We start from the raw sequence: 27,149 nt of genomic DNA on the forward strand, positions 1-27,149 counted from the left end.
TTCCAGTAGTAGAGAGTGGCTTAGACTGCCTGTGAATGTCCGTCTCCGCACTGCCTCTTCCCCCAGGAAATACAGGAGAGGCACACAGAGTACAACAGCGTTTAATGGTCGGAAATAGATGTACAGTATCGCAGTCAGCTAGAGCTGTGCTGGAAGACAGGACCCAACGTTCCCACACACACACACCAGGCAAATTAGTATTAGAGAGGAGCCAGCATGTGGCTGGGGAGATCGACTATTCTCCAGCTACCACTCTGCAGTCATCAGAGGAGGGGTGTAACCCCACATGCAAGAAGAGCCCCTTGCCCTGTGTCAAATAGGATGGGGGTACGAGAGTTATAGTTATGGGAAACCCTAGGTTAAGCTGTTAACAGTTCAGAGGGGTAAGGATTACCCCTGTCCTCTGTTCCCAGAGGGGCTCACTTTCCCAACTTTTTCATCCGTTCGTCAATGCTGGCAAAATTCCCCTCAACTGTGGACAGGTTTTCACGCATGGTTTTCTGCACCTAGAAAATAACATGAAAAAAGAAAGTAGTAGAGATATTTTATTTTATGTCAAGTCCAGATGGTGTCCTGGGTGAGCACCTGAAGAAAAATCTCTTAGGGCAGACTAAAGAGATGCACAGACTATGGACTCCAAAGCAGAAAGTTTCTGGCTCAGGCCCCATGAATTTGGGTACTTTGACAAGTCCCATCCTAATTTCAACCAGAATAGAATAGGGACCAAATATAATATGATTCAAAGTTTTAAGAAAATGTGCTAGAAGAATAATGCACTAAGTATTAGTACTACACACAATTTGCACCTAGTTGGCCCTGTGTTGCTGATCCTTCAACTTGAATGCTTTCCCCATACTGAGAAGAGTGCCGCCAACAGAAACCGAGTGATTACATGCTGGGCACTGCTGAAAGAGGGAAGAAGAGGATCACTGCCTGGGTCAGAAGTGAGTGACAGAACCAGGTTGGAGTCTGGCTCGTGATTGCAAGTACCTAATTCCTTAAGTGTCCTGTGCAGGGGCTAGAAATACAGTACAAAGGTTAAAGCACTGGCTTTGCATATGGCTGATAGATAACCAGTTCAATCTCTTGGCACTGCATATGGTCACCTGAGCATGTCAGGAGAGATCCTAGAACCACGATGGAGAACCTATGGCACGCGTGCCAGTGGTGGCACACGAAGGTCTTGCAGCTGGCATGCAGGAAGGTCCGCAATTAAGACATGCGGCGCGTGCCACATAGTTTTTAGATACCAAAAATTTTTTATTAAGGTTTAATTGACGTGCTGGCACTTTTGAGGAAATTCTTTGGTTTTGTGCAGCAGTTTGGGCACTCGGGCTCAGAAAGGTTAGCCATCACTGTACCTAGACCATAGCCAGGAGTAAGCCATTAGCACCATTAGGTATGCCCAACAACCCCAAAATCAAACCAAAACAATGTCCTATGCTCAGTATATGAATCAGGATCCAAGTAAGGAGGTGAGTATAAAGCTAAGATGAAAATACAGAGAGTAGATGTTTTAATAGGAAAAAGTTTAACTTTTAACAATTAACATTACTTCAGCTCATCTACATAACTGATACAGGTAAAACTTGCCACGTGGAATAAGACTGGAGTTAACAAGTTATCCGATGTTCCACAGCCACTACAGGGAGGTAGCAGACCAACAAAGGGACACATACCTGGGTCAGGAGTGTAGTATTATCCTTGAGGGAACTAGCAATCATCTGCTGTGTAGTGTCCAGATGTGTCAGGAGCTGACCAAACTGCATGGCTAAGAGACAGTCAAGTTACAGATAGGTGAGAATCTAAGATAAAAAGGGACAGGAAGTTACCCACATTGCAATTTCCCTGGGTACCCCTGGCAGCAGGCCTCTTACCTTGCTCGTGCAGTTGCTTGATGGTGACAAGTCTCTGCACCAACTCAGGAAGGGTACAGGCAAGGGGGCTCCAGCGCTGTATGGTTTCATACAGCTGATGCACCTGGAGGACGACAGGCCCCAGAAGGGAAGGCTGAGTCTTCAGTGAGGAACACAATGGTAATTTCACTGGTGTGGGTAAGGTCCATGGGGAAGAGTGAGTCCAGGGAAGTCTGGACTTTCTCCATGAACAGAGCTTATGAAGACAGGGACCTGAGGGGAGAGATCTGTGCTCTCCCCTGTGGATTTATCACCAAGGTCACTGGAGAAAATGAGGGAGCAGGAAATATCTGAAGGCAAGGGAATAGTGTCTTCCTGACCTTGCTTTGTGTATCTGCATCTTCTACAGAGGCTTTATGCTTGGCAATCTCATTCACCTTCCCCAGGACACTCTGAAAGCAAATTTTAAGGTTGGAGGGGAATCCAGAATTCCCAAAGTCTCAAGCTATCTGTAATCCCCAGCAATTTGTTCTCAGCTTAATACCTGTAGCCGAGCCTCCACTTGGTCCAAAACTGTGATGTCAAGAGCGCACACCTTTGCCTGCAACAGCTCTACAGTCTCCTGCGGGGAGGGATGGGATAAACTTCATCAAGAGGAAAGGATCAAATGAGGAAGACACCCTACATTCCATTGTAGAACCCAAAACAATTTTCTTTTTTTTTTTTTTTTTTTTGTTTTTGGGTCACACCCGGCAGCACTCAGGGGTTACTCCTGGCTCTATGCTCAGAAATCGTTCCTGGCAGGCTCGGGGGACCTGAGATGGGATGCTGGGATTCGAACCACCGACTTTCTGCATGCAAGGCAAATGCCTTACCTCCATGCTATCTCTCCGGCCCAAAACAATTTTCAAAGGAATCCCATTTCTACTGTCCCCCATACTCTGGTTCCTTTTAAAAGCTCACCATTAAACAGCCTCCCTGTAGACCTGCAGAAAGGGGGTTCTGGAGGGAAAAAAGCAGAGTTTCTTATATTTCCATATGATTACCACTCTCCTTTACAGTTCTAGCTAGTACCTGCTGATGATCCTCTAACTCAGTGATCCCCAAAATGGGTGATACTGATGCCTGGGAAGCACTAGAAAACTCCAGGGATCAGCAGTAGTTTTGGGTGTAACTGGAAAGCATTTTCTTTTTGTTTGTTTGTTTTTTTGGATCACACCCACCGCTCAGGGGTTACTCATGGCTCTGCACTCAGAAATCAGTCCTGGCAGGCACGGGGGACCATATCGGATGCCGGGAATTGAACCCAGGTCAGTCCCAGGTTGGCTGCATGCAAGGCAAATGCCTTACCGCTGGCACTTTGTTCTTAAGGCACTTAAAGAAGGCAGATTTCCAGGTGGGTGTTCCATTATTTTTTTCTGCAAAGAGGACAAATAAATTTGGGAAGCTCTGTGCTAACTGAAGCCCTTTCCTAACTTATCTCAGGCTTTTATAGACTGTCATCGACTTTAAAACTCAGGATGTAGACTTTGATGGTCACACTAGTATAGGAGAACACCTGACCTGAGCATCCTGATCACAGCGTACAGTGGCTTCCAGCTCTGTCAGGCGCTTCTCAAGTTCTGCCACCTAGGGAGAGGAAGATGGCGAGATTTTCTGTTAACCTCCCTATAGCTGCAGTGGGAAGCAAAAAGCTGCTCTCCTCTCTTGTCTGCTTGCCACTCCTCTCCCTGAACCCCTCTCTACTCTGCCAAGAAACTCCTTTCCTTGGAACCCATCCCTAATCATACAGCATTTTAAGTAGATCGATGAGAGAAAAAGATAATTGGGACATGAGAGGAATCAGAAACACTGCAGTGCTTCTTCCCAGATTTGATCCCTTTGAGGGAGGCAGAAAAGTCCCTAGGGCCACAGCTCCCACCAACCAATACTACATACTTACTTTGGCAGCTTGAGAGAACTTGTCCTGCTCAGGTCGAGAATGTAATTCATAAGTGACAAGGCCACTATCTGGGGTGGACCCACTGGTGGTCTTTCCCCCTGAAACTGTCCCTTTGCTGTTCTTTGTTGCTTCCAGCTGTAGCAGTAATCGCCTAGGTGAGGAGACCAAATAATCATTATCAAGATTTGAAGGATGCAAGCCATCTCTGTCATTTTCTTGTTTTTGGTTTTTGGGCCATACCCGGTGATGCTCAGGGGTTACTCCTGGCTATGCGCTCTGAAATCGCTCCTGGTTTGGGGGGACCATATAGGACACCAAGGTCTCGAACCGCGGTCCATCCTAGGCTAGCGCTTGCAAGACAGACCTATCTCTAGCGCCACTGCTCTGGACCTCACTTTCTTATTTTTACCTCAGCATTAAAGAACAGCCATACTCGTGATAGCACCCCTGCCAGAGCATGGCTGAGACCCTCTATACCCTAGCAGTAATGACTTCCCAACACAGGTCACACACTTAGCCAGAGCGCCATCTGGATCAGTGAGGTTGATCGCTGCATCAGGTCCCAGTAGCTTCTCCAGGTGGGAGGCCACAAGCTGCTGCTTCAGGGCTGCCAGCTGTTTAGCCAGCACCACAGGGGTCAGCTTCTCTTCAGTGGCTGACTCCTTTACTGTCGTCTGGCATGAAAATACATTGTGAGGGGTGGTAGAATCAATCAAAGAGGAAGAAAGACTTCAAGATAGCTGTTATCTGGAAGTAAACTGTGGGTATTTCCCAAAAACACATAGAGAGGAACACTCTCCTAGACTTTGGAAACCTCAACCTCCTAATCCGGAAGCTTAAAGAATCTCATCTTCTAATGGGAGAGCTTCCTTTGCCATATAATACAAAACAGTAAAGGGAGAGGGAAGTTACCTTGATCTTCTCAACTTCAGTTGTCAGCTCTTGGACTTCATGTAGAAGTCGCTGGTACTTTTGCTGTGGTGTCTCCTTTACTCCTAGTCCCTCTCCAAGCTAAAGAACAAGCATAAATGATGATATTACCTCTAGTAGAAGTTACCCAAATCTTGGGCCTAAGTTACTTGTAAGGGTCTCAGGTCCAACACTCTAATATAGAGGAGTAAGTGAAAGCTAACTGCAGGCCAGAGCCTCTTCAGAGCAAGGTCAAAGAATCCTCAACTGCATGCTGTTGAGTTACTCAAGATCCCCAATCCAAGAGAAATTCAGGTCCCAACTGTATCCTCTGCTCTCTTTCCTAAAGCCCTGGTAGGTAAAAAGGATCTCTGCACCATCCCCATTAACAAACAACACATAACGAACCATCTCATAGTCTCCAGATTCATATCCTGTCCTCTTGGTTTTTCCGATACGATCTGAAAAATCTGCCAAAAAAAAAGAAGAAGATGGAATTGAAGGACTGACGAGGTCCAGGGCAGTCAGTCTCAGGTGACATGGTGGGTTTTCATGAGGGAGCTTATGTTCAAAAGTCACTAAGGTCTGGGCTAAAGAAGTAGCTCAAGAGCTGGTGCACACACTTTTGCATGTGGAAACCAGGATTCAATCCCTGGTTCTTGAGCACCTTTGGAAGTGACACTCTGCCCACCCCCCCTTCCAGCACAGAGCCAGGAACAGTCCCTGAGCACAGCCAGGTGTGGTCCTCATCAAAAGAAACAAGAATCAAAAGTCCCAAAGGTCTGAGGACAGGCATCTCCCACTTAGTTTCCAGCATAGGCTCACCAAGTCCCTTTGTCCCCACTCTCTTGTCTTTGAACTTGTCATAGGCAGCATTGGGGTTGACAATGATGTGCTCCACGCTCGTGCTGGTCAGTTCCTCCTGCAGGAATTCAGGCCAAGGGCAGACTTATTTTTACCCTAGAACTTCCCCAATCCCACAAATCTCCTACCTCATTACAAGACTGAACTGAACCCTCTTTTCCTAAAGGGAAAAAAAAGGGAGCTCCATTTCTGGCTCCTGACCCAAGCTCATTCTAGGAAATGGCAACTTCCTGGTAAATCTGGAGTCTCGGTTGTATAAATATTAACAAATAGGAACAGAGGCAAAGTGACTTCCCCACCCACTCTGTACATAAGCCTCCCCTGGCGCCCACCTCATCCAACTGGGCCCTCCCACTTATCTGGCACACACCATGCACTCAGGGCAAGAAACCAATGTGACCTCTTTTAATTCTTCCTCCCAAAAGTAAATTTCTTTGGGCAGAGGTAACCGCCCAACCTGAGTAGAAGGAAAGAGAAAGGATGGCAGACAATAAAACTACTATAAGGGACAATATTAGGAAAAACTTTAGGAGAGACACCTCCACATCAGGGCTTACGTATGAAAGGAAGTTGTCAGAGGACCTTATCATCCCTATTTCCAAGCTACTGTGAGGTGAAGAAATTCAGAGGAGAAAAAGGAGGGGCCAGAGATATGGTTAGGGTTTGCCTTACATGCAGCTGACTCAAGTTCAATTTCAGCACCGTATGTGCTCCCCCAAACCCCACCAAGATGAATGATCCCTGAGTGGAGAACCAGGAGAAAATCCTGAGCAGATGGGTGTGGCCCAAAAACTGAAGGGGAAAAATATTAGCCTGCGCTGGCCTCTGTAGATTCTGATTTCATTTTTATGAATTACAGTCAGAGAATTAAAGCACTTTAAAAGCTATCTAGGAGGAGAGAGACAGTACAGGAGGTAAGGCACTTGCTGAAGGCTGTGTAGGGCAGGACCTGGGATGGATGCCAGCATGGCATAGGATCCCCAGAGCACCACCAGGGGTCACTCCTGAACAGAGGCAGCAATATTTTTGGGCACTGCTGTGAGTACTCCCAACCCTCAAATAGCTATCCAAGTGACTCTAACATACAACCAGAGCTATAACTGCCTACATGGGCTCTAGGGGTAGGGGGAAAGGAGATGATGGAGAAAGAAAAGTAATATGCTACTACAGTATGAATGGTAACTTTATAAACAGAGAGGAGGGGGCCAGAGCCATAGCACAGTAGGTAGGGTGTTTGCTTTGCACGCGGTGGATCTGGGTTTGATCTCTAGCATCCCATATGGCCCCCAGAATTGGGGGGAAAAAATCAAAACAGGGAGAAGAACAAGGGATGTAGCTCAGAAGTAGAGAACTTGCCTTGCCTGTGTAATGTTCTAGGATTCACCCACAGCACCACAAAAACAAAACAAAAATAAGGGGGCTGGAGTGATAGTTCAGTACGTGGTGACCAGGATTGATCTCCAGCATCCTAAATGGTCCCCGGACCCAGCCCGGAGTGACCCCTGAGAACAGAGGTAGGAAACACCCCTGAAAACAGCTGGGGGTATGTCCCAAAAACAGAAACACACACACACACAAACAATAAAATAGGGAGGAGGGATAAGGAGAAAGGTCCACTGATCATTACCCCTGTAGGGAAGTGCTGGTTGGAAGGGCAAGAACTATAGAGTATACCTTACCCTGAGTAGAGCTAGAAATAAGTCCTGAGAACTGCCAGGTATGGCCCCAAAACAAAACAAAAATAAGAAGAAAACAAATGGGTTCAATGTCTCATAAGCAAGTGCTAATGAGAAGAGAATCTCAAAATTTTTGTTTTGTTTTGTTCTGGGACCACTCTCAGCAGTGTGTGGGTTTCTTCTAGCTCTGCACTCAAGAAATCACTCACTCCTGGTGAGCTCAAAGGATCAGACAGGATGCTGGGGATTAAACACAGGTTGGCCATGTACAAGGCAAAAGCCTTATTTCCTATATGATCTCTCTGGCCCTGAATCTTATAATCTCTGAAAAATCTCTTAGTGAAGAGATAATTCAAAGGACTAGACTGCATCTTGCTTTGTAATGAAGGAGCCCTGGGTTTGATTCCAGCCTGTGTGTGGTCCCCTATGCACAGAATCTATAGACTATGAAAAGAAACTAAATTAAAAAAAAAATAAACCACCACTATTTGTTAAATCCTTATTAAGGGCCAGGCACTATGCAGATGAGAAATGACTTTTTATTTACATTCCTAAATAAGGAAAGAAAGAGTAAAGAAGGGCCAGCACTAAACATTATTTTCAGATGTTCTAAGCAGGGCTTTCATCTCACTCCGCAGGGGCGAGTCCTGAGTCAGGACTGCTCGAACTGGCAGTTTCCCAGGGCTTTTCCGAAGGCAGAACCCCAAACTCAGGTGAGCAGTATGCTTGCTTAGTCTGCTGGTCCTGAAGATCCGGGGCCCTGGGTGCTAGGAGTGTCAGTACAATGATTTGTAAGTTGGGAAATGGTTGTCAGCTGGGGGTGGGACTGAGTGGAGACCAAAGGACAGAGAGACAAATGCCCATCATAGCACACCCCATTAAAAAGCAGATGAAAGGTCAGACTTCTTACCAGCTCCTTGTGGTTTCCCCAGAGGTGAGAAAATCAAGAGTTAAAAGGAAAGGGAGTAGGGAAATGGGGGTGAGGGAGGGAAAAAAAAAAGACAAAATTGTTATTAGCAAATTGTCACATGCACTACATGACAGTCTTCAAACACACTGCACCACAGGGCCCGGGGGAACCTACCAGAATTTGGGGGCCAAGAAATTTGAGCTGGGGTTACCATATAACCCAAGAGAAAGCAGAGTTTGGGACCCTTTCCTCTCTGGTGGTGAGGATGTCATGAAGCTTTGTCGTTAGAAGCAGCAAGTTAGGGCTGAGAATTGAGTTCAATGTTTAAGATAGTGGCATGGACTAGAGAAGTGATAGGAAGAGAGGGCTGAGTGCAGGAGCAGCTGGAGACACAAATCTCTGGAGATTCTGAGGACCTGTAGCTGATTAAGGTCCATAAATTCTCAAGGAAAGAATTAGTTCTTATGGTGTATTAGTTCATGGCTTAAGCTTTCTTATTTCCCAGCTTCTGTAGTTTTAAATGCAGAATCATTCACAATGAGGGTGTTTACAAAGATATCAAGGACATTTTGACTTTAAGCTAAATAAAACAAAGTATGTCGGGTATAAATGGTCAACTTAAAAAACTATAACAGGGGAGCCGGAGAGATAGCATGGAAGTAAGGCATTTGCCTTACATGCAGAAGGATGATAGTTCAAATCCCAGCATCCCATATGGTCCCCAAGCCTGCCAGGAGCAATTTCTGAGCATAGAGCCAGGAGTAACCCCTGAGCGCTGCTGGGTGTGACCCCCCAAAAAAACTATAATAGGGGGCCAGAGAGATAGCACAGCGGTAGGGCATCTGCCTTGCACACAGCTGATCCAGGACAATGGTTTGAACCCTGGCATCCCAAAAGGTCCTCTGTGCCTGCAAGGGGTGATTTCTGAGCACAGAGTCAGGAGTAATCCCTGAGTACTGCCGGGTGTGACCCAAAAACAAAAACAGAAATTGTAATAGAGCTGGAGAGATAATATATAGGTCAGGTGCTTGTGATTCCCCGGCACCCCAGATGGGTTCCTGGTACACTGATAGGAATGATCCCTGAACAAAAAAATCACAGTAACTCATGAGCACTGTATGTGTATGCCTAAACCCAAAAACCAAACAAAAACAAAAGGAATCAAAGAAATAATATAGGGAGTAAGTTTGCCTTACATTTGCCTTGCATGTGGCCAAATTATTTGAGTACCCATATGGTCTGCCAAGAACTGCCAGGGATGACCCCTGAGCACAGAGCCCTGAACACAGCTTGGTGTAGCCTCTAAATCCCCGCCAAAATCAACAATAACAAAAAAGCTAATGTAGGACTAAAGAGATTGTACAGGGGTTAAGATGCTTGCCTTGCAAATGACTGACCCCAGTTCAATCCCATTACCAAATACAATCCCTAGGGCACTTCCAGGAGTGACTCATGAGCACCCATCACCACCAGGTGTAGCCAAAAAAATAAGAGAGAGAAAATGAAAGTACCTAAATGAAGCCCAGTTTCATACTCTGCTTCCTGGGAGGCAGGGGTAAATCCTGTCCCTCATGTTGACTGGTGTATTGCATCCATCTTGATTGCATGGCAACCAACCCTGCAGCTCTGAGGAATACAGAGCCAATTCTGAAAGGATGGGCTAGCACCAATAGTTAAAGAACTCCAGGGTTCACAGCTACCAGCTTAAGTGTCAGAACATGTTCCTTCAACCTCTTCAGTCGACGAGTCACAGAGGTTGGAAAAGTGGAAAAGGAAGAAAAGGTAAGAATATTTCAAACTGGGGCCAAAGAGATAGCATGGAAGTTGGGCATTTGCCTTGCATGCAGAAGGATGGTGGTTCAAATTCTGGCATCCCATATGGTCCCCCGAGCCAGCCGGGAGCGATTTCTTAGCACAGAGCTAGGAGTACCCTAACCCCTGAGCATCACCGGTGGCCCCAAAACGAACAAAACAAAACAAAAGAGGGGGAGGGGCAAAAAAGGGAATATTTCAAAGAGGTCGTTTTCGTTCAGGCCATGTAGATAAAGTTACTACTTACTGGCAAGACTGATTAAAAAAAAAACAAAACTGCTAGGTGTGGGGGTGAGTGCAGGGGTTAGAGCAAAAGTAGAGCAGGTAGGATGCTTGCTTTGTAAATGGCTGACTTGGTTTGATATCTGGTACCATATGGTCCCCCAAGCCTGCCAGGAGTGATTCCTGAGTGTAGAGCCAGAATAACCTAGAGCACCGCCAGATTTGGACAAAAACAAAAAACAAAAACAAAAACAAAACTGCTAGGTGAAAAATCCAGCAGTGTGTCTTGCCTCTCAAGTTTTACTAATGGACAGACAGGTATGAAGTGTCGAGTATGGTGTTACATATATGAAAATACACAGTGAGATAAAGACAAGTGCTTCTTGCCCCAGAGATTTGAGCTAGGTATGTCTGACCTTTAGCCCCTCTTCATTCCCGGTTCTCGATGGCAGAGTCTACCCCAACCAAGACTCTTTATCCAGTCCTGGGAGAGATGGAATCAGGACCTATGGTCTAGGTAGCGATGTCTCTGCACAGCATGGGTGTAGGCACTCATAGGTGCACACATGCTAACACACGAGACACACACATTATGCCTTCTCTTACTTGCTTTACCAAGCTAGTAAATCAGCTTGGGAGAAATTCATGGAGGGGAACCATGGGACATAAGTTCAAGTTCACATAATAAAAACAAGCAGATTTTAGGCATAATATCTGTAACCTGGAGTAGTGAGAGTCATCATGGAATCCCAGCACACCCACGTGTTCATCTTGCCTGGAAAATTCTCAGTGCCCTGATCCCAGGTATCACCTTACCTGGCATGTGACTCCCAATTCCCTTTCAGTCATGGCCCTCAATGCTTTTTGGCTAATGGCTTTTCCTCAGTTAGGTAAGACTGAGGTCCGATTAGAGGAGGAAAGGCCACAGTTGTCTATGAAACTGTTCGGACTCTATGGCAACACTACAGCCTGGAGATCAGGACCATGAGGACGAGAAGATGAACAGTGCTGTAGAATAAAACTGTCCAGGATGGACCTAAATAATGCTGACCATCCATATGTAAAGGAGGGGAACAGATACAGAAAGGCTCGTGAAAGTACAAACAATCCAAGTTATTAGCTAAAGTTGCATATAATACAATTACCATCCCATTTACTTTTTTCTGAAGACTTAGTGAGGGGGGAATATTAAAATGTCCCTCCCCTAACCAAGGAAAAATCCACACAAAGAAGTGAGGACTTGTTTATAGTGGCTAAAAATTACTTCTTTTCTCTTAACTATATTTCAGTCTGAAGAGAAAGGCAACTGCCTTTTAACTCCAGCCCTTAAGTGTCATGTCCAAAAGCATTTCTAGCCTCCATATTTCTATCCCATCCTCCATCAATCGGACTGTTTTATCCTACAGACTTCACAAGGGGGAAAAGACAGTGATTCATGATTACAGTTGTGCTTCTAAATCTTGATTAATGATCTTAATACATAAGATCCACAGGCCCCTTAGTGACCCAGCTAGGGACTCATCAGACTTTAAAACGATTAGCTAGAACAATAGCACAGTGACAGAGCATTGCATGCGGGATAGTGGATGAAAAAAACATGCAGAGAAGAAGCATTGAATGGTCTTACTTGTGCAAACTAGTGTCCAGGCAAGGTGGTGAGGAGGGAGGATGGGGGAAGCATTAGGAAAAACTCATGTAAGTTCAAGTGTGCCAACAGTTAATGAACACAATCAAGCATCCTCTCAAACTGTAAGGTAGACCATCTATTTCTCATCTTGGGCTGGGGGAGGGTCTAACAATATGTCTACTTTTGGAGAACTGAAGCTTCGATCAAGGTGTCCACTAAACCAGGCAGGTCATTTTCCCCTTACATGGCACTGGGAATGTACAGTATGCTTATGGCATAAAGGGAGTGATTAGATCCTGATTTCGGGGAGGCTTCTCATTATTCCCCTTGTTCTGGCATGAGCAGAATGTCTCCTAACTCTGGCAGGCTTTGATTTCTTAACAAGAACATTTTCTAAAGAAGTCTCCAGGGGCCGGAGAGATAGCATGGAGGTAAGGCGTTTGCCTTTCATGCAGAAGGTCATCGGTTCGAATCCCGGCGTCCCATATGGTCCCCCGTGCCTGCCAGGAGCAATTTCTTTTTTTTTTTTTTTTTTCCAGGAGCAATTTCTGAGCATGGAGCCAGGAGTAACCCTGAGCACTGCCGGGTGTGACCCAAAAGCCACAAAAAAAAAAAAAAAAAAAGAAGTCTCCAAACAGGGGCCCGGAGAGATAGCACAGCGGTGTTTGCCTTGCAAGCAGCCGATCCAGGACCAAAGGTGGTTGGTTCGAATCCCGGTGTCCCATATGGTTCCCCATTCCTGCCAGGAGCTATTTCTGAGCAGACAGCCAGGAGTAACCCCTGAGCATCGCCGGGTGTGGCCCAAAAACCAAAACCAAAAAAAAAAAAAAAAAAGTCTCCAAACGGGGCCGGCGAGGTGGCGCTAGAAGTGAGGTATCTGCCTTGCAAGCGCTAGCTAAGGAAAGATCGCGACAGCGGTTCGATCCCCAGCATCCCACATGGTCCCCCCAAGCCAGGGGCAATTTCTGAGCGCTTAGCCAGGAGTAACCCCTGAGCATCAAACGGGTGTGGCCCGAAAAACCAAAAAAAAAAAAAAAAAAAAAAAAGTCTCCAAACAAGCCCATCACTCCAACACAGGATTGTCTGAAATCTCATGGAGTTCTCCTACATTGAGTAAGAAAAGGCTTGTCTGTGAATTTTTTCAGGCCCATTCACTGAGAATATTTCACTTTTAGCTATAATAATTTTGAGGGGACAGTGGGAAAAGCAGAAGCTGCTTTATCAAATTAAAATGTTCTTAAAATCAAATTTAAAATAATAAAGCTATTTACTATTTTCCTTAGTAACTCAAGTTCTTCCACACCACAATGGAGCAAATAAAGGAAAAGTATTAAAGACAATGAGGGCCAATACTCTTTGACTATACTATTTCTTTAATAAAATATAAGGAGTCATAGTGTTTAAAGCAATCTATTAAAAAATATGGAGACGGGGCCGGCGAGGTGGCGCTAGAGGTAAGGTGTCTGCCTTGCAAGCGCTAGCCATGGAAGGACCACGGTTCGATCCCCCGGCATCCCATATGGTCCCCCAAGCCAGGGGCAATTTCTGAGTGCTTAGCCAGGAGTAACCCCTGAGCATCAAATGGGTGTGGTCCAAAAAACAAACAAACAAACAAACAAACAAAAAATGGAGACATCTACTATCCCAACCCAAAAGCTCCAGAAGAAGCTGGAGGATATTAGCTGTTTCATGAAAAAGAATTGAGCTATTTTTTTAAAATGAATACAATTAAAGTTGAGAATCTGGAGACTAAGGCAGAGCATGTTACTGCCAAGAGTTAAAAGGTGATCAGAGGGACTGGAGAGATAGCATCGGGTGCTTGTCTTGCACATAGCTGACCCAGGATCTATCCTCAGGAGCACACATGGTTCCCTGCATCCTGTCAGGAGTGATCCCTGATGATAGAACCAGGAATAAGCCCTAAACACAATGGGGTGTGGCATGACCAAAACAAGTAAAAGAAAAAAAAAATTTTTTTTGGTTTTTGGGTCACACCCTGCAGTGCTCAGGGACCATGTGGGATGCCAGGATTCGAACCACTGACCTTCTGAATGCAAGGCAAACGCCTTACCTCCATGCTATCTCTCCGGCCCCACAAGTAAAAATTTAAGGTCAGAGTAGCACAGCACATATGGTGTTTGTCTTGCATGCGGACAACCTGGGTTCCACCCCCAGCATCTCCTATTGCCTGCCCAAAGCCTGTTTGGTTTTGCCCCAAACAAACAAAACAGTAGAAAAAAAGTGATCAAAAATCTCACAGAGGAGTCACAACAGGGAAGTGCACTGTCCCTGTATTAGGTCCTGGGAGGGCAGGTGAGGAGACCCTCTGAGCAGTCGCTGCAGAGCAACCAAGCCTCAGAGGCATGAAGGTTCTGAATTATCCAAGAACAACTCACTGCTCCTCAAGTTGCACTGTCAGTTTAAGAGCAGCAGCAGAGCCATTACTCATCTGACTTCCCGAAAGCAGCCTTTCTAAGGCCCACAGGGACATAGAGGGGCCAGATACATTAGCTGACATCAGGGAAACATTTAAGCACCTGCTCTCCCCTAGGCCTGCAGAGCAGCTGAAGGTTTCCCCACCCCAATCACTCTACTCCAAGTGATAAGAGGATTATTCAACTGAGCCTTAGGGATGGAGGGAACTCTCTAGTCCTTTTATATTTACGATCTACCAAGCACTTTCCTCCCCCTCAGCACTGGGGATAAAACCCAGGGCCTCAGACATGAGAAGCATGGGATCTACAGCTGAGCCAGTAGAATATACATGTCTATACTGGCATCTTGGAAACAATCATAATATCCAGTCCCCATCAGCCATTGCACTAGATGTCATAAAAATAAGATAGTGGGGCCGGGCGGTGGCGCTAAAGGTAAGGTGCCTGCCTTGCCTGCGCTAGCCTTGGACGGACTGCAGTTCGATCCCCTGGTGTCCCATATGGTCCCCCAAGCCAGGAGCAACTGCTGAGCATATAGCCAGGAGTAACCCCTGAGCGTTACCGGGTGTGGCCCAAAAACCAAAAAAAAAAAAAAAAAGATAGTTATGGGGCCAGAATTACAATACAAAGAGTAGAGCATTTGCCTTGCACATGGTGGACCTGGGTTCAATCTCTGGCATCTCATAAGTTCCCTGAGTACTGCCAGGAGTAATTCCCTGGCACCACTGGTGTGACCCCAGGAAAAAAAAAGAAAAAAGCTTCCCATGCTCACCAGACAAACAGCTGCAAATTCTATGCCTAGAATAAGTATCATTTTCTTTTTACTGAGATAGCTCAGTTCCTTTAGAAAGAAAAATAGTGGGCTGGAGCAATAGCATAACAAAGCTGTAAGGCCTTTGCCTTGCACGTGGCCAACACAGGGCGGATCCCGGTTCAAATCCGGGACATCTCATATGGTCCCCGGCCCTGTCAGGACCCACTTCTGAACGTAGAGCCAGGAGTAACTCCTGAATGCCGCCGGGTGTGACCCAAAAAACAAACAAAAAATCAAAATAAATAAAAATTAAAAATAAATATAGTAATTTATTTATGGCTCTGAAAAGGGAGACAGCTTACTGCTTGTATCACAGTGATAAAGGGACAAAGGTTCATCTTATCTCACCACCAAGGCTGGCTTGATCTTTTGTAGACAGAGGCCTAAACCAGATTTGAATAGTCCTGAAACTCCAGCATAAGTCTGAAGTCCCTTTGGGGCTGGGCTGATAGTGCAGTGGATAGTCTACTTGGCTTACAGGAGGCCAACTGGGTTTGATTCTCAAGATCCCATATGATCCTGAGAGTCCTGCCAGGAGTGACTGATCCCTAAGCATTTCCATGTGTGGCTCCCTGCCAAAATTAAAGAAGTCTGAAGTTCTAGGCATACATCTGCCCTGGGAACTCAAAGAGAGCTCCCTAATAAGACAATATTGAGACAGGTGAAGGTATGCAAACCTGTCTTCAGTAATGACATCTGCATTATCTCCAGATACTCAAGTTTGGGAGAAACACTGATATGCTAGCAAGTACAGAAGCCACGACACACCACTGAGAGGGGCAGAAGGTGTTCCTCACAAAGTAGGAACCACTTCACCTGGGGGAAATCAAATAACGAGTAAGTGAGTATGCCAAGCCATACATTATAAGCCAGCAACCAGCATTCTCCAACTAACAAGCTCCACAGTATCACTGGGCTTACAGACACACACACACTAAACCTATTCCTGGTGGTCAGGGAGATGGCTCAGAGATGGCATGCTTTGTGTAAGATAAATCCAGGTTTGATTCCCAGCTCCATATGGTTCACTAAGTACAGCCAGGTAGAGGCCCTGAACACCTCCAGGTGTAGGCATCCCCATCCCCCACCCCCACCCCCCAAAAAAAAACAAACTAGGAATTGAGTACAGTGGTTAGGCACGTGAACCTAACCTGGGTTGGATTCAATCCATCACCATTGATGGTTCAAGAGTACCAGCAGGTATGATCCCAGAACACAACTAAATGTGATATAAAAACAAAACGCCAAAAAAAAATAAAGCTGAACGTTTTCATGATTCCTTTACTTATGAGAAATGTGACCCTGCTTCGCCTTCTTCAGATATATAATGTAGGCTGCATCCTACAAGATATATTTATAGATCTTTGTTCTGCTTGTCACTTAGACACAGTGTGTGTGCTTGCGTGTGTGTGTACGTGCGTGTGTGTGTGTGTGTGTGTGTGTGTTTGTGTGTGTGTGTGTGCGCGCGCGCATGCCATTCTAGCAGTGCTCAGGAGTTATTCCGGGTTCTGCTCTCAGGAATTACTTTTGGTGGGCTCAGGGGACCATACGGCATGCCAAGGATCGAACCCTGATTGGTCAGATATAAGACACGTATCGTACCCACTGTACTCACTCTGGCTCCATATACACTATTTTAACTACCTTGATTTTCAGTTACCTAATTTTTTTTTCTTCCACATTTCCTATATGTATCCTAAATCCCTCATCAGTCCAAAAGATTACAGTCAGCAGGGACCTTTCTTCTGCATTACACAAAAATCAACGAAGAATGAACACATCCGGGCCGTAGCGATAGCACAGTGGTAGGGTGTTTGCCTTGCATGCTACCGATCCAGGATGGACCCCGCCTTGATTTCCAACATACCATATGGTCCCCCAAGCATGCCAGGAGTGATTTCTGAGCACAGAGCCAAGAGTAACCCTGAACACCACCCGGTGTAGACCAAAACAAAACAAAACAAAACAAAAAGAATGAACATATCCAACACAAGTGATTTTTCTCCCTTGTGGTTAAAATGTTTAATTTTTTTCCTCTGAGAGTTGTTCTTGTATCTTTTATTGGGTGGAGGGCTGTTTGGGCCACCTTTGCAGTGCTCAGGGGACCATAAAAGGTTCAAGGATTGAACCTGGGTCAGCAGCATGCAAGGCAAAAACAACTTATCCACTGTACTATCTCCCAGGCCCTGTAATGGATCTAATGATGCTAACAGAATCTCTCTTTTGTTATAGATTTGTTCTTCCTCAAATTTGTTTTGTTCTGACCTTATCTTTCATCTTTGTTTGTTTGTTTGTTTTTATTTCTACAATACATCTGGCAATGGTCAGGGGTTACTCTTAGCAGTTCTTGGAGGAACCACAGGGATACTGGGAATCAAACCTGGGTCGGTTGTGTGCAACACAAATGCACATGTTTGCACTGTACATGGGGCTCTGGCTCCATGCTCTGACATTATCAAACTTTGCAAATAACTTTCTTTTTTTTTTTTTTTTTTTTTTTTGGTTTTTGGGCCACACCCGTTTGATGCTCAGGGGGTTACTCCTGGCTATGCGCTCAGAGGTCACTCCTGGCTTGGGGGGACCATATGGGACGCTCGAACCGTGGTCTGTCCTACGCTAGCGCTTGCAAGGCAGACACCTTACCTCTAGCGCCACCTTCCCGGCCCCGCAAATAACTTTCTTAATCTGTGTCCAATGGATGCTGATATTTATCTATATCAAGATAAAGCTCTTGAGGCTGGAGCTATAGCACATCAGTAGAGCATTTGCCTTGCACACAGCCAACCTGGGACGGACCCAAGTTCAATCCCCAGCATGCCATATGGTTTTAAGAGCTGGCCAGGAATGATTTCTGAACATACAGCCAGGAGTAACCCCTGAGCACCACAGGGTATGGCTCCAAAACAAAACAAAACAAAAAAAGAAACAAACAGAAATCTAGCTCTTCAAAAGATACTGTAAACATGAGTGAGTAAAAATTTATTTTGATTTTGGGGTCATACTCAGTGGTGCTCAGGGAACTATATAGTAGTACAGGGATCAAGATCAGGGTTCCAGAAGGCAAAGCATGCACTCTAGTCTCTGAGATAAACTCCCTGATCTATAAAATATTCAATTTTAAATGGCCTGGAGGGACCAGTACAGTAGATAGGGCACTTGCCTTGTATGTAACCACATGAGTTCAATCCCTGGCAACCCATATGGTTTCCTGAACACTTCTAGAAATAAATCCTGAGCAGAGCCAGGATTAAGTCCTGAGCACAGCTGGGTATGGCCCAAAAAAAAAAAAAATGTATTTAAAGGCCTGGAAAGAGCAGGAGATATCTCAGCGAGCTGATTTAAGGCTTTTCATGCAGAAGTTCAGGTTTCAGCCCAAACACTACATATATTCCTCAAGTAGTGCAAGAAGAGACCCCCTGAGCAGTAAGGCAGTAGTGCCACTGGGCATGGCCTGAAAACAAAGGCATAAAAGATAGTCACTCCTGAACAGAGAAGCAGGAACGGCCACTGAGCCACCCACAGAAGTGGCCCAAACCAGAACTTCCACCCCCAAGAAAAGCTTTATTCCTAATCTCAGCAGTTAATGCCTGCTCAACTTTCATAAATTATCCCTATGTCCCAGCATCTAACTAAATCACTAATCAAAAATTAATGTTTTGGGCCCGGAGATATAGCACAGTGGCGTTTGCCTTGCAAGCAGCTGATCCAGGACCAAAGGTGGTTGGTTCGAATCCCGGTGTCCCACATGGTCCCCCGTGCCTGCCAGGAGCTATTTCTGAGCAGACAGCCAGGAGTAACCCCTGAGCACCGCCGGGTGTGGCCCAAAAACCAAAAAAAAAAAAAAAAAAAAAAAAATTAATGTTTTAAAAGGCTTTCGGCAGCATGCCTGGCAGATGCAGAGACTTAAAAATTTGATCCCAATCACCACACGGTACCCTAAATACTGCCAGGTATAGCCTTGGAGCTCCCTGACCACCACCATGCTGAGCAGCACTGGGCACCAGCACTGTACCATCTATCCCAGAAGGTCTACTGTAGCTGGAAGCAAGCCCTACATTACTCATATAAATAAAATAATTAAATGGAAATGATCTGACTCTTTCCTAGCATTGTTCATTGGTGGCTGGCTGCAAGGCCAGCAAGGTCTTTGCAAGTCCTATAACTGTATCACTTGGACTGGGTTGGCATACCCACTTAACTGCTGTGGCTGATGAAGGGAAAGGGCTGTGTGAAAGGGAGGCGGAGTCCTGGGGCAGCATTTAAGTCTTACCGCATCAAACTCGGCTTGATCATCCTCGGGCAGATCACTGGTTTCATAAACATCTGGCTCGTTCCTGGCCTGCAGGTAGAAGCAATGACCACTCTATCTCACGACTGAGCATATACCAACACCCCTATCCCCACACCACTTGAACAAATTAATAGAGAAAATAGCTTTAGGTGACAAGATTTTGTCTCTGCTCTTCCACTAGTCACACACGTGAGCTACACAACAGCCACCAGGTCTTAAGAGGAATGGCTAGGGCCACGGGGACCACTTAAAACTGATGATAACTGCTGTGTGTAAGTGATAACAAAAAAAAAAAAAAGTGAAGGATGAAGTGCGTAGGGCATAGGCCGTGCACGCAGCCGACCCAGGTTCAATCCCCAGCATTCCCTATGGTCCCGGGAGTCTGCCAGGAGTAACCCCTGAGCACCGCAGAGAGTGCCCCCTTCTCCCCCAAAAAAGAAGTAACCCTGAATCCGTAAAATGAAGGTCTTTGACAATTGTATCATCGGAAGTGGGCTAACATCCAATTAAGACCAGTTCATCCCTCTCTGAGTGGAGATGTGACTCCAGCCAGATCTGTGGCTCCAATCCCGAGGAAGAATGCAAGTGAGGCAGGCCCAAAAGGGAAGGAGCGGGGGGCCTTCACGGAAGCCCTGAAAAGGGAAAGTGGGCCCATTGGACACAAGATGGGGGCCGGAGAGACAGCACGGAGGTAGGGCGTTTGTCTTGCATCTTGCATGCACAGGGCCGGTGGTTCGAATCGCGGCATCCCCATTGGGTCCCCCTGAGCCTGCCAGGTGCAATTTCTGAGCGTAGAGCCAGGAGGAACCCCTGAGCGCTGCTGGGGGTGACCCAAAAACAAAACAAAACAAACAAACAAAAAAAAGATGAAGGGTTTTGCCACCTCCAGGCAACCTCCTTTCCTCCTCATCTAGAGGCCCTCATCAAGTGAGCCTGTGTGTCAATGATGGGGGGCTTTGGGGGAACCCCTGAACGCTGCTGGGGGTGACCCAAAAACCAAAAAGATGGGTTCTGCCACCTCCAAGCAACCTCCTGTCCTCCTCATTTAGAGGCCCTACATCCAGTGAGCCTGTGTGTCATGTCAAGAGGGAGAATGATGGGGAGCTTTGGGGGGGGGCATGGATCGTGTTGACAGGGAGGGTGGAAAACTGGGGCACAGGTTGCAACCATTTCTGGGCCAAGAAAAGGATGACTGTCGGGCAAGTGGCCTGCTAGGCCTCCCCACACCTTGCAGGGGGTCTGGAAGGTGCATTCCTTGGGGGGGGGGGGGAGGAAGCAGCTGCATGAGGCCTTGGGGAGCAAGAGGGTTTGCAAGCGGGCCGGGCCCTGGGTCTGTGTGTCCAGGCCTGGGGGTCTGGAGGTCGGGGGCGCGGTCCTGGGGAGCCGGGGCCGGCTTGTACTCACAATGCCGGGAAGGTCGGCGTATTTGGGGTCCGCCATGGCGGAATTGGGGGGGCTTGAGGCCTCGATCAGGCCCGGGGCCCGGTGTTCGGGTAGGGGAGAGGCTGGGCGGGTCCGCGCGTCCCGGGTTAAGGCGGCGGCGGCGGCAGCACAGGGAGCGGCGAAGGAGGCGGAGGAGCAGGAAATCTCGCGAGAGGTCGTGCACCGGAAGTTAAACTTCGCGAGAACAGCCCGCTGCCACGCCCCCTGGCGAGGCAGGGATTGGACAGAACGAGCCGGGAATGAGGTCATGGCACGGCCCCGCCGCTGAGGATTATGGGCCTTGTAGTCTCGGCGGCGCTGCTGTCAGGACTTGGGGGGGGGAGATGCTACTATTTATGGACTGGGAAGTTATTTCATACTTTTTTTTTTTTAGCTTTTACATAAAATATTCTCAAATGAATGAATACGGACTCCAAGAAATTGAATAATTAGATATAAATGATAACTAGTCAGCTTGTGATACAGCCGGGTGCAAGACAATACGAAGTCAAATTAAGAATGGCTTAGTCATGGCAGGTTAGGAATGAAAAAGTTGGGCTGCGATATTTAGCACAGTGGGTAGAAAGTGTGCCTTACACACGGACCCGGGTTCGATGCCTGGTATTCCAGATGGTCTCCCGAGCCTGCCAGGGGTAATAATTTCTGAATGCAGACCCAGGAGTGCTGCTAGATGCAGCCCACAAACCAAAAACAAAAAGTTTAGTCACATATAAATTAGGACATTATATAAAATACAGGACTATGGTTAAAATATTAAGAACCTACTTTGAGTCGCAGTATCAGTAATAGTGCTTTGAATTTCTGGACAATTTCATTTGTTTGATGTTGTCGTCCCTATAGGAAACCACCAATTTAATATACTGGCCAGTCAACAAGAGCTTATTAAACCTTCTGCCATTGTATTAATGACTCCATGAAGAAACAATAATTTTCACAAATGTGCTTGCTACTATATTTCTTTTCTTCTTTCTTTTTTAAAATTTTTTCTTCTCTTTTTATTTTTTTCTATTCTTTTAAAAATAATAACCTTGCTCTCATTTATCTGGAAATAAATATATTGTGTTAAACTGTCAACTATGTAAATAAAGTTTTAAAAAATAACTTTGAGGGGCCGGAGAGATAGCATGGAGATAAGGCGTTTGCCTTACATGCAGAAGGTCAGTGGTTCGAATCCCGGTGTCCCATATGGTCCCCTGAGCCTGCCAGGAGCAATTTCTGAGTGTAGAGCCAGGAGTAACCCCTGAGCGCTACCGGTGTGACCCAAAAATCAAACAAAAACAAAACAAAAAAAAAACTTTGAATGTCCTTTTTCTTTTTCTTTTTTTTTTTTTTTTTTTTTTTTTTGGTTTTTGGGTCTCACCCGGCAGTTGCTCAGGAGTTACTCCTGGCTCCATGCTCAGAAGTTGCTCTTAGCAAGCACGGGGGACCATATGGGACGCCGGGATTCAAACCGATGACCTTCTGCATGAGAGGCAAATGCCTTACCTCCATGCTATCTCTCCGGCCCCTGAATGTCCTTTTTCATAAGCAACTATTTTTCATCTGTTTAAGAATATTTCAGGAGGCTGGGGAAAATAGCTCAGGTGGCCAGAGTGCATATGCATTCTGTCATATGGTCCCCACTCCAGCCCCCACTAGTCCAGCATCTTCTGGAACAATATGGGGGCTTTCCACCAGCATTGCAGGGGCATTCCCCAAACAAAACACAAGGGGCCAGAATAATAGTTCAGTGGGCAGGGCGCTTGTCCTGCATGTAACTGATCTGGATTTAATCCCTGTTTTTTGTCTGATTTCATGAGCCTGCCAGGAGTAATCCCTGAGTGCAGGGCCAGGAGTCAGCCCTGAGCACCATCTGTAGTAGTCACAAAAAAAAAAAAAAAGGAAAAAATATGTCTTATACCATACTGGGGACATGCTAACACAAAAAATCTTCAACTTTTTTTTTATCTGACATTCAATATTGTGTATTCTGTTTTTTGTTTTGGTTTTTGGTTTTTGGTTTTTGGGTCACACCTAGCAGCGCTCAGAAATCACTCCTGGCAGGCTTAGGGGACCATATGGGATGCCGGGATTTGAACCATGCAAGGCAAATGCCATATCTCCATGCTATCTCTCTGGCCCCGTTTTTGTTTTTCTAATCTGGCAATCTTCTCTCAAGTTCAAAAATAGGTAAGGTGGTTGCTCTAGGTCTATTCAACAACCTTTGAGATTTTTTTTTTTTTGGTTTTTGGGCCACACCTGTTTGACGCTCAGGGGTTACTCCTGGCTATGCGCTCAGAAATCGCCCCTGGCTTGGGGGACCATATGGGACGCCGGGGGGATCTAACCACTGTCCATCCTACGCTAGCGCTTGCAAGGCAGACACCTTACCTCTAGCGCCACCTTCCCAGCCCCAATCTTTGAGCTTTTTACCCATTTGATAGTTCTCCTCAGACTATCAAATTTGAATTTCATGGCAGCAAAATTAAGACAGCAAACTTCTTTGAAGACTTGCATAGTATTATGACTTTTTCATTTTGCCAAATAAGTACTGGTATATTTAGAGAAATGGAAACTTATTTTTTGCTGTTACCATCATTACTTAAGAGAATATGGGCTGCAGAGGTAAATCAGAAAGGAATTTTTATTCCTGACACCCTATATAGTTCCCTGAGTCCCATCAGAAGTGATCCTGAGCTTAGAGCCAAAGTAAGCCCTGAGGGGCCGGAGAGATAGCATGGTGGTAAGGCCTTTGCCTTTCATGCAGGAGGTCATCTGTTCGAATCCCCCATCCCATATGGTCCCCCGTGCCTGCCAGGAGCAATTTCTGAGCCTGGAGCCAGGAATAACCCCTGAGCACTGCCGGGTGTGACCAAAAACCACACACACACACAAAAAAAATGTAAGCCCTGAGCACCACTGGATATTGTCCCAAAACAAAGAATGACCAGTAAAAAAAAAAAAAAAAAAAAAAAAAGAATGACCAGTATATTCACAAAATAAAGGTGTTCCTTTAAAACTTAAGAAATTGAACTTTGGGCCGGGTAGGTGGCGCTGGAGGTAAGGTGTCTGCCTTGCAAGCGCTAGCCAAGGAAGGACCGTGGTTCGATCCCCCGGCGTCCCATATGGTCCCCCCCAAGCCAGGGGAGATTTCTGAGCACATAGCCAGGAGTAACCCCTGAGCGTCAACCGGGTGTGACCCAAAAACCAAAAAAAAAAAAAAAAAAAAGAAAAAAAAGAAATTGAACTTTGGGGCCCGGAGAGATAGCACAGCGGTGTTTGCCTTGCAAGCAGCTGATCCTGGACCAAAGGTGGTTGGTTCGAATCCCGGTATCCCATATGGTCCCACGTGCCTGCCAGGAGCTATTTCTGAGCAGACAGCCAGGAGTCACCCCTGAGCACCGCCGGGTGTGGCCCAAAAACCAAAAAAAAAAAAAAAAAAAAAAAAGAAATTGAACTTTATGAAAAAAATTATATTGTGTGTCCTTTATTTTGGTGAGGTGGGGCACATACCTATAAACTACTGTTTTCCATTCTTGCCTTTTGTGGACTAGCATTTGAAACACCTTCACTAATAATGTCATTCTGGAGCCCCTGGAGGCTCGAGACAGGATACTTCTTAGGGTAAACTGGCCGGATGCTGCAATATTCAGAAATGGTGCCAGACCAAATGACTGGAGAATTGCCTATTTTCCTGAGTTTGGAAATTGTCATTTTGTGCATTTTCTTCTGGCTCCTTCCCAAGTCTCTTACCGTTCTTTTCCGTAGTTTGTCCTACAGCCTTCCTATCCAGTTTTCTAGGCTGAATCCCTTTCCTTCAGTTCTTAGGAATCAAGGTAAGGGGCTGGAGAGATAGTACAGCAGGTAAGTACTTGACTTGCATACAACTGACCAACTTCAGTCTCTGGCTCTGTATATGATCCCCTGATTCTCACCAGATTTTATGTCTAAGAACAGACAGAGCCAGGAATAAGCCTTTAGCCCTGCCAGGTGTGGCCCCAAAACAACAACAGCTGTACAGCAACATCAACAAAAAGCCAAGGTGGATTAGAAGGATAAATCCTACTCAAGAAATTTTATGAGTTCTGAGCAGTTTCTATATATTTTATTATTTTGGTTTGTGGACCCCAGCTGGCTGTGCTCCTGACTCTAAGGGTTACTCCTGACTCTAAGCTCAGAAAATGCTCCTGGCAGGCTCAGGGAACCATACTGATGCTAAGTTACTAAATCTGGGTTGTCTGTGTGCAAGGCAAAGGCCCTACATACCATACTATCACTCTGTACTTAATTCTTGTCTTGCTAACCCATCGTTGCCTTCGTAACCTTCTACATTTACAAGAAGATTGTTAGCTAGAACCTCCATTCCCTTCCTCCTTTATCTTGTCGCCCTGCTCCTCCCCTTGGCCTAATGCCTTAACTCCTGCAGTCTGACTCTCTGTTGGCCAGCAGAGGCCTGTGGTGTAGAGAAAAATCAATTTGGTCAGCTTTTAGCTGTTTCTGCCCTGAAAGAAGGAAGGACAAGGAATGTCTAGGCCTTTTTTTATTTTTTTGACTAAGGAAGAGAAGAAAGAGGTCAAGATATTGAGACTCCAGCAATAACTGGAATATGATGGATACACACTGGTGTGTATGAAACCTACTTGTACCTCTAATACAGACTGTTGTCCTAGAAATTCTTTTTTAGAAGCCCTCTGGGCTTATCCATACAGTCTACTCCAATCATTCCTTAGATTTATGACTCAGTTTCTTTTGCAAAGATGCTCCTGCTCACCACAATCCCAATCCTAACCCTATGAGGCAAATATAAAAATTGTATTTGCTTTTGAATTCAGCTAGCTCAGGATGGAAGATCATTTTGTTTTGTTTTGCCTTGTTTGGGGGCCACATTGCAAGAGTCCTATTCATTGTATTATCTCTGGCTCCTAGGATAGAAGTTTGCCTTTCTTCCAAAGAGGGCCTGGCATGTATGTTATGTTGGGAAGACCAGAGAGTGTGTTTCTGGGTTCCTGAAGAACAAGAACATAGTCAGACCCTCCTCTGATCCTTCAATGGGACTCTAGAAGAGAGGTAGCTGCCCTCCATGACTGAGCGGACTCTGTGGAAGAAGAGGGAAAGAAGGAATGAGAAGCCTACTTGCTTCATGTGGAGGGAGGACTTAGTTATGGGGTGCATGTGCTCTGGAAGCAAGGGAGTGCACATCCTGTACTCTAAGCCCCCCCCATCCCTTCCAGAGTCGAGGAGTGCCAGGAAGGGAGGACTAACAGGTGAGGAATGTAGAGAGTGGGGTGCTGTGAGACCCTCGGGTGGGATGGGGTGAAAGCAAGGAGCCCTTTTGGACTCAATCAAGAGTCAAGAGTGATAGGCCAGAGAGATAGCAGCACAGCAGTAGGGCATTTTGCCTTGCACGCGAGGCTGATCCAGGACAGACCATGGTTTGAATCCCGACATCCCACATGGTCCCCTGAGCCAACCAGCAGCGATTTCTGAGCACAGAGCTAGGAGTAAACCCCTGAGTGCCACCAGTTGTGACCCAAAAAACAAAAAAAAAAAACTGCTGGTGGGAATGCTGTCTAGTCCAGCCCTTATGAAAAACAATATAGATATTCCTCAAAAAAAATTAAGGAAATTGGAAATTGAGCTCCCATATGATCCAGCTATACTATTCCTAGGGATATACCTTAGGAAGACAAAAACACAATACAAAAATCTCTTCCTTATACCTATATTCAGTGCAGCACTTTTTACAATAACCAGAATCTGAAAACAATCAAGATGCCCTTCAACAAATGAATGGCTAAAGAAACTGTGGTACATATACACAATGGAATATTATGCAGCCGTCAGGAGAGATGAAGTCATGAAATTTTCCTATACATGGATGTACATGGAATCAATTTTTTTTCTTTTGGTTTTTGGGCCACACCCGGTAATGCTCAGGGGCTACTCCTGGCTATGTGCTCAGAAGTTGCTCCTGGCTTGGGGGACCATATGGGACACCGGGGGATCGAACCGCGGTCCGTCCAAGGCTAGCGCAGGCAAGGCAGGCACCTTACCTTTAGCGCCACCACCCGGCCCCCATGGAATCAATTATACTGAGTGAAATTAGCCAGAGGGAAAGGGAGACACACAGACAGAATAGTCTCACTTATCTATGAGTTTTAAGAAAAATAAAACACATTATCATAATAATACCCAGAGATGAGGGTCAGAAGGATGGGCTCACGATATGAAAGCTCACCTCAAGGAGGGGGTGAGTGCAGCTAGAACATTTAACAACTACCATGACAATGTTAATGAGTGAGAGAAGTAGAATGAATGCCTGTCTGAAATACAGGACAGGGGGTGTGGGGTTGAGGGGAGTGGGGGTGC

At 45.9% G+C, this 27,149-nt stretch overlaps 1 protein-coding gene across 1 annotated transcript; it reads right to left on the bottom strand.

The window, feature by feature from the left end:
* Positions 1 to 85: 85 nt before the first annotated feature.
* Positions 86 to 20,943, bottom strand: DCTN2 (dynactin subunit 2). The gene is made up of 14 exons (XM_049783079.1): positions 20,763 to 20,943; positions 19,338 to 19,406; positions 5,533 to 5,629; positions 5,116 to 5,177; positions 4,711 to 4,809; positions 4,312 to 4,472; positions 3,799 to 3,949; positions 3,420 to 3,485; positions 2,820 to 2,858; positions 2,401 to 2,478; positions 2,237 to 2,308; positions 1,878 to 1,980; positions 1,680 to 1,771; positions 86 to 506 (listed from the first exon to the last, which is right to left on the bottom strand). The coding sequence occupies exons 1-14, from the start codon at positions 20,796 to 20,798 to the stop codon at positions 420 to 422; spliced, it is 1,212 nt and encodes a 403-aa protein (XP_049639036.1). The 5' UTR covers positions 20,799 to 20,943; the 3' UTR covers positions 86 to 419.
* Between the last annotated feature and the right edge of the window lie 6,206 nt (positions 20,944 to 27,149).

The sequence above is a fragment of the Suncus etruscus genome, chromosome 11, assembly GCF_024139225.1.
Source record: "Suncus etruscus isolate mSunEtr1 chromosome 11, mSunEtr1.pri.cur, whole genome shotgun sequence".
Classification (NCBI taxonomy): Eukaryota; Metazoa; Chordata; class Mammalia; order Eulipotyphla; family Soricidae; genus Suncus; species Suncus etruscus.

Bases quoted from the DNA above. Each gene is read 5' to 3' on its own strand.
- DCTN2 (XM_049783079.1), bottom strand. From the start codon at position 20,798: ATGGCGGACCCCAAATACGCCGACCTTCCCGGCATT. The intron at 2,859-3,419 runs GTCAGGTGTTCT...TTTTCCCTCCAG, and splicing joins GCTGTGATCAGGATGCTCAG to AACCCCCTTTCTGCAGGTCT. The intron at 1,981-2,236 runs GTCAGGAAGACA...GTCGTCCTCCAG, and splicing joins ATGCAGATACACAAAGCAAG to GTGCATCAGCTGTATGAAAC.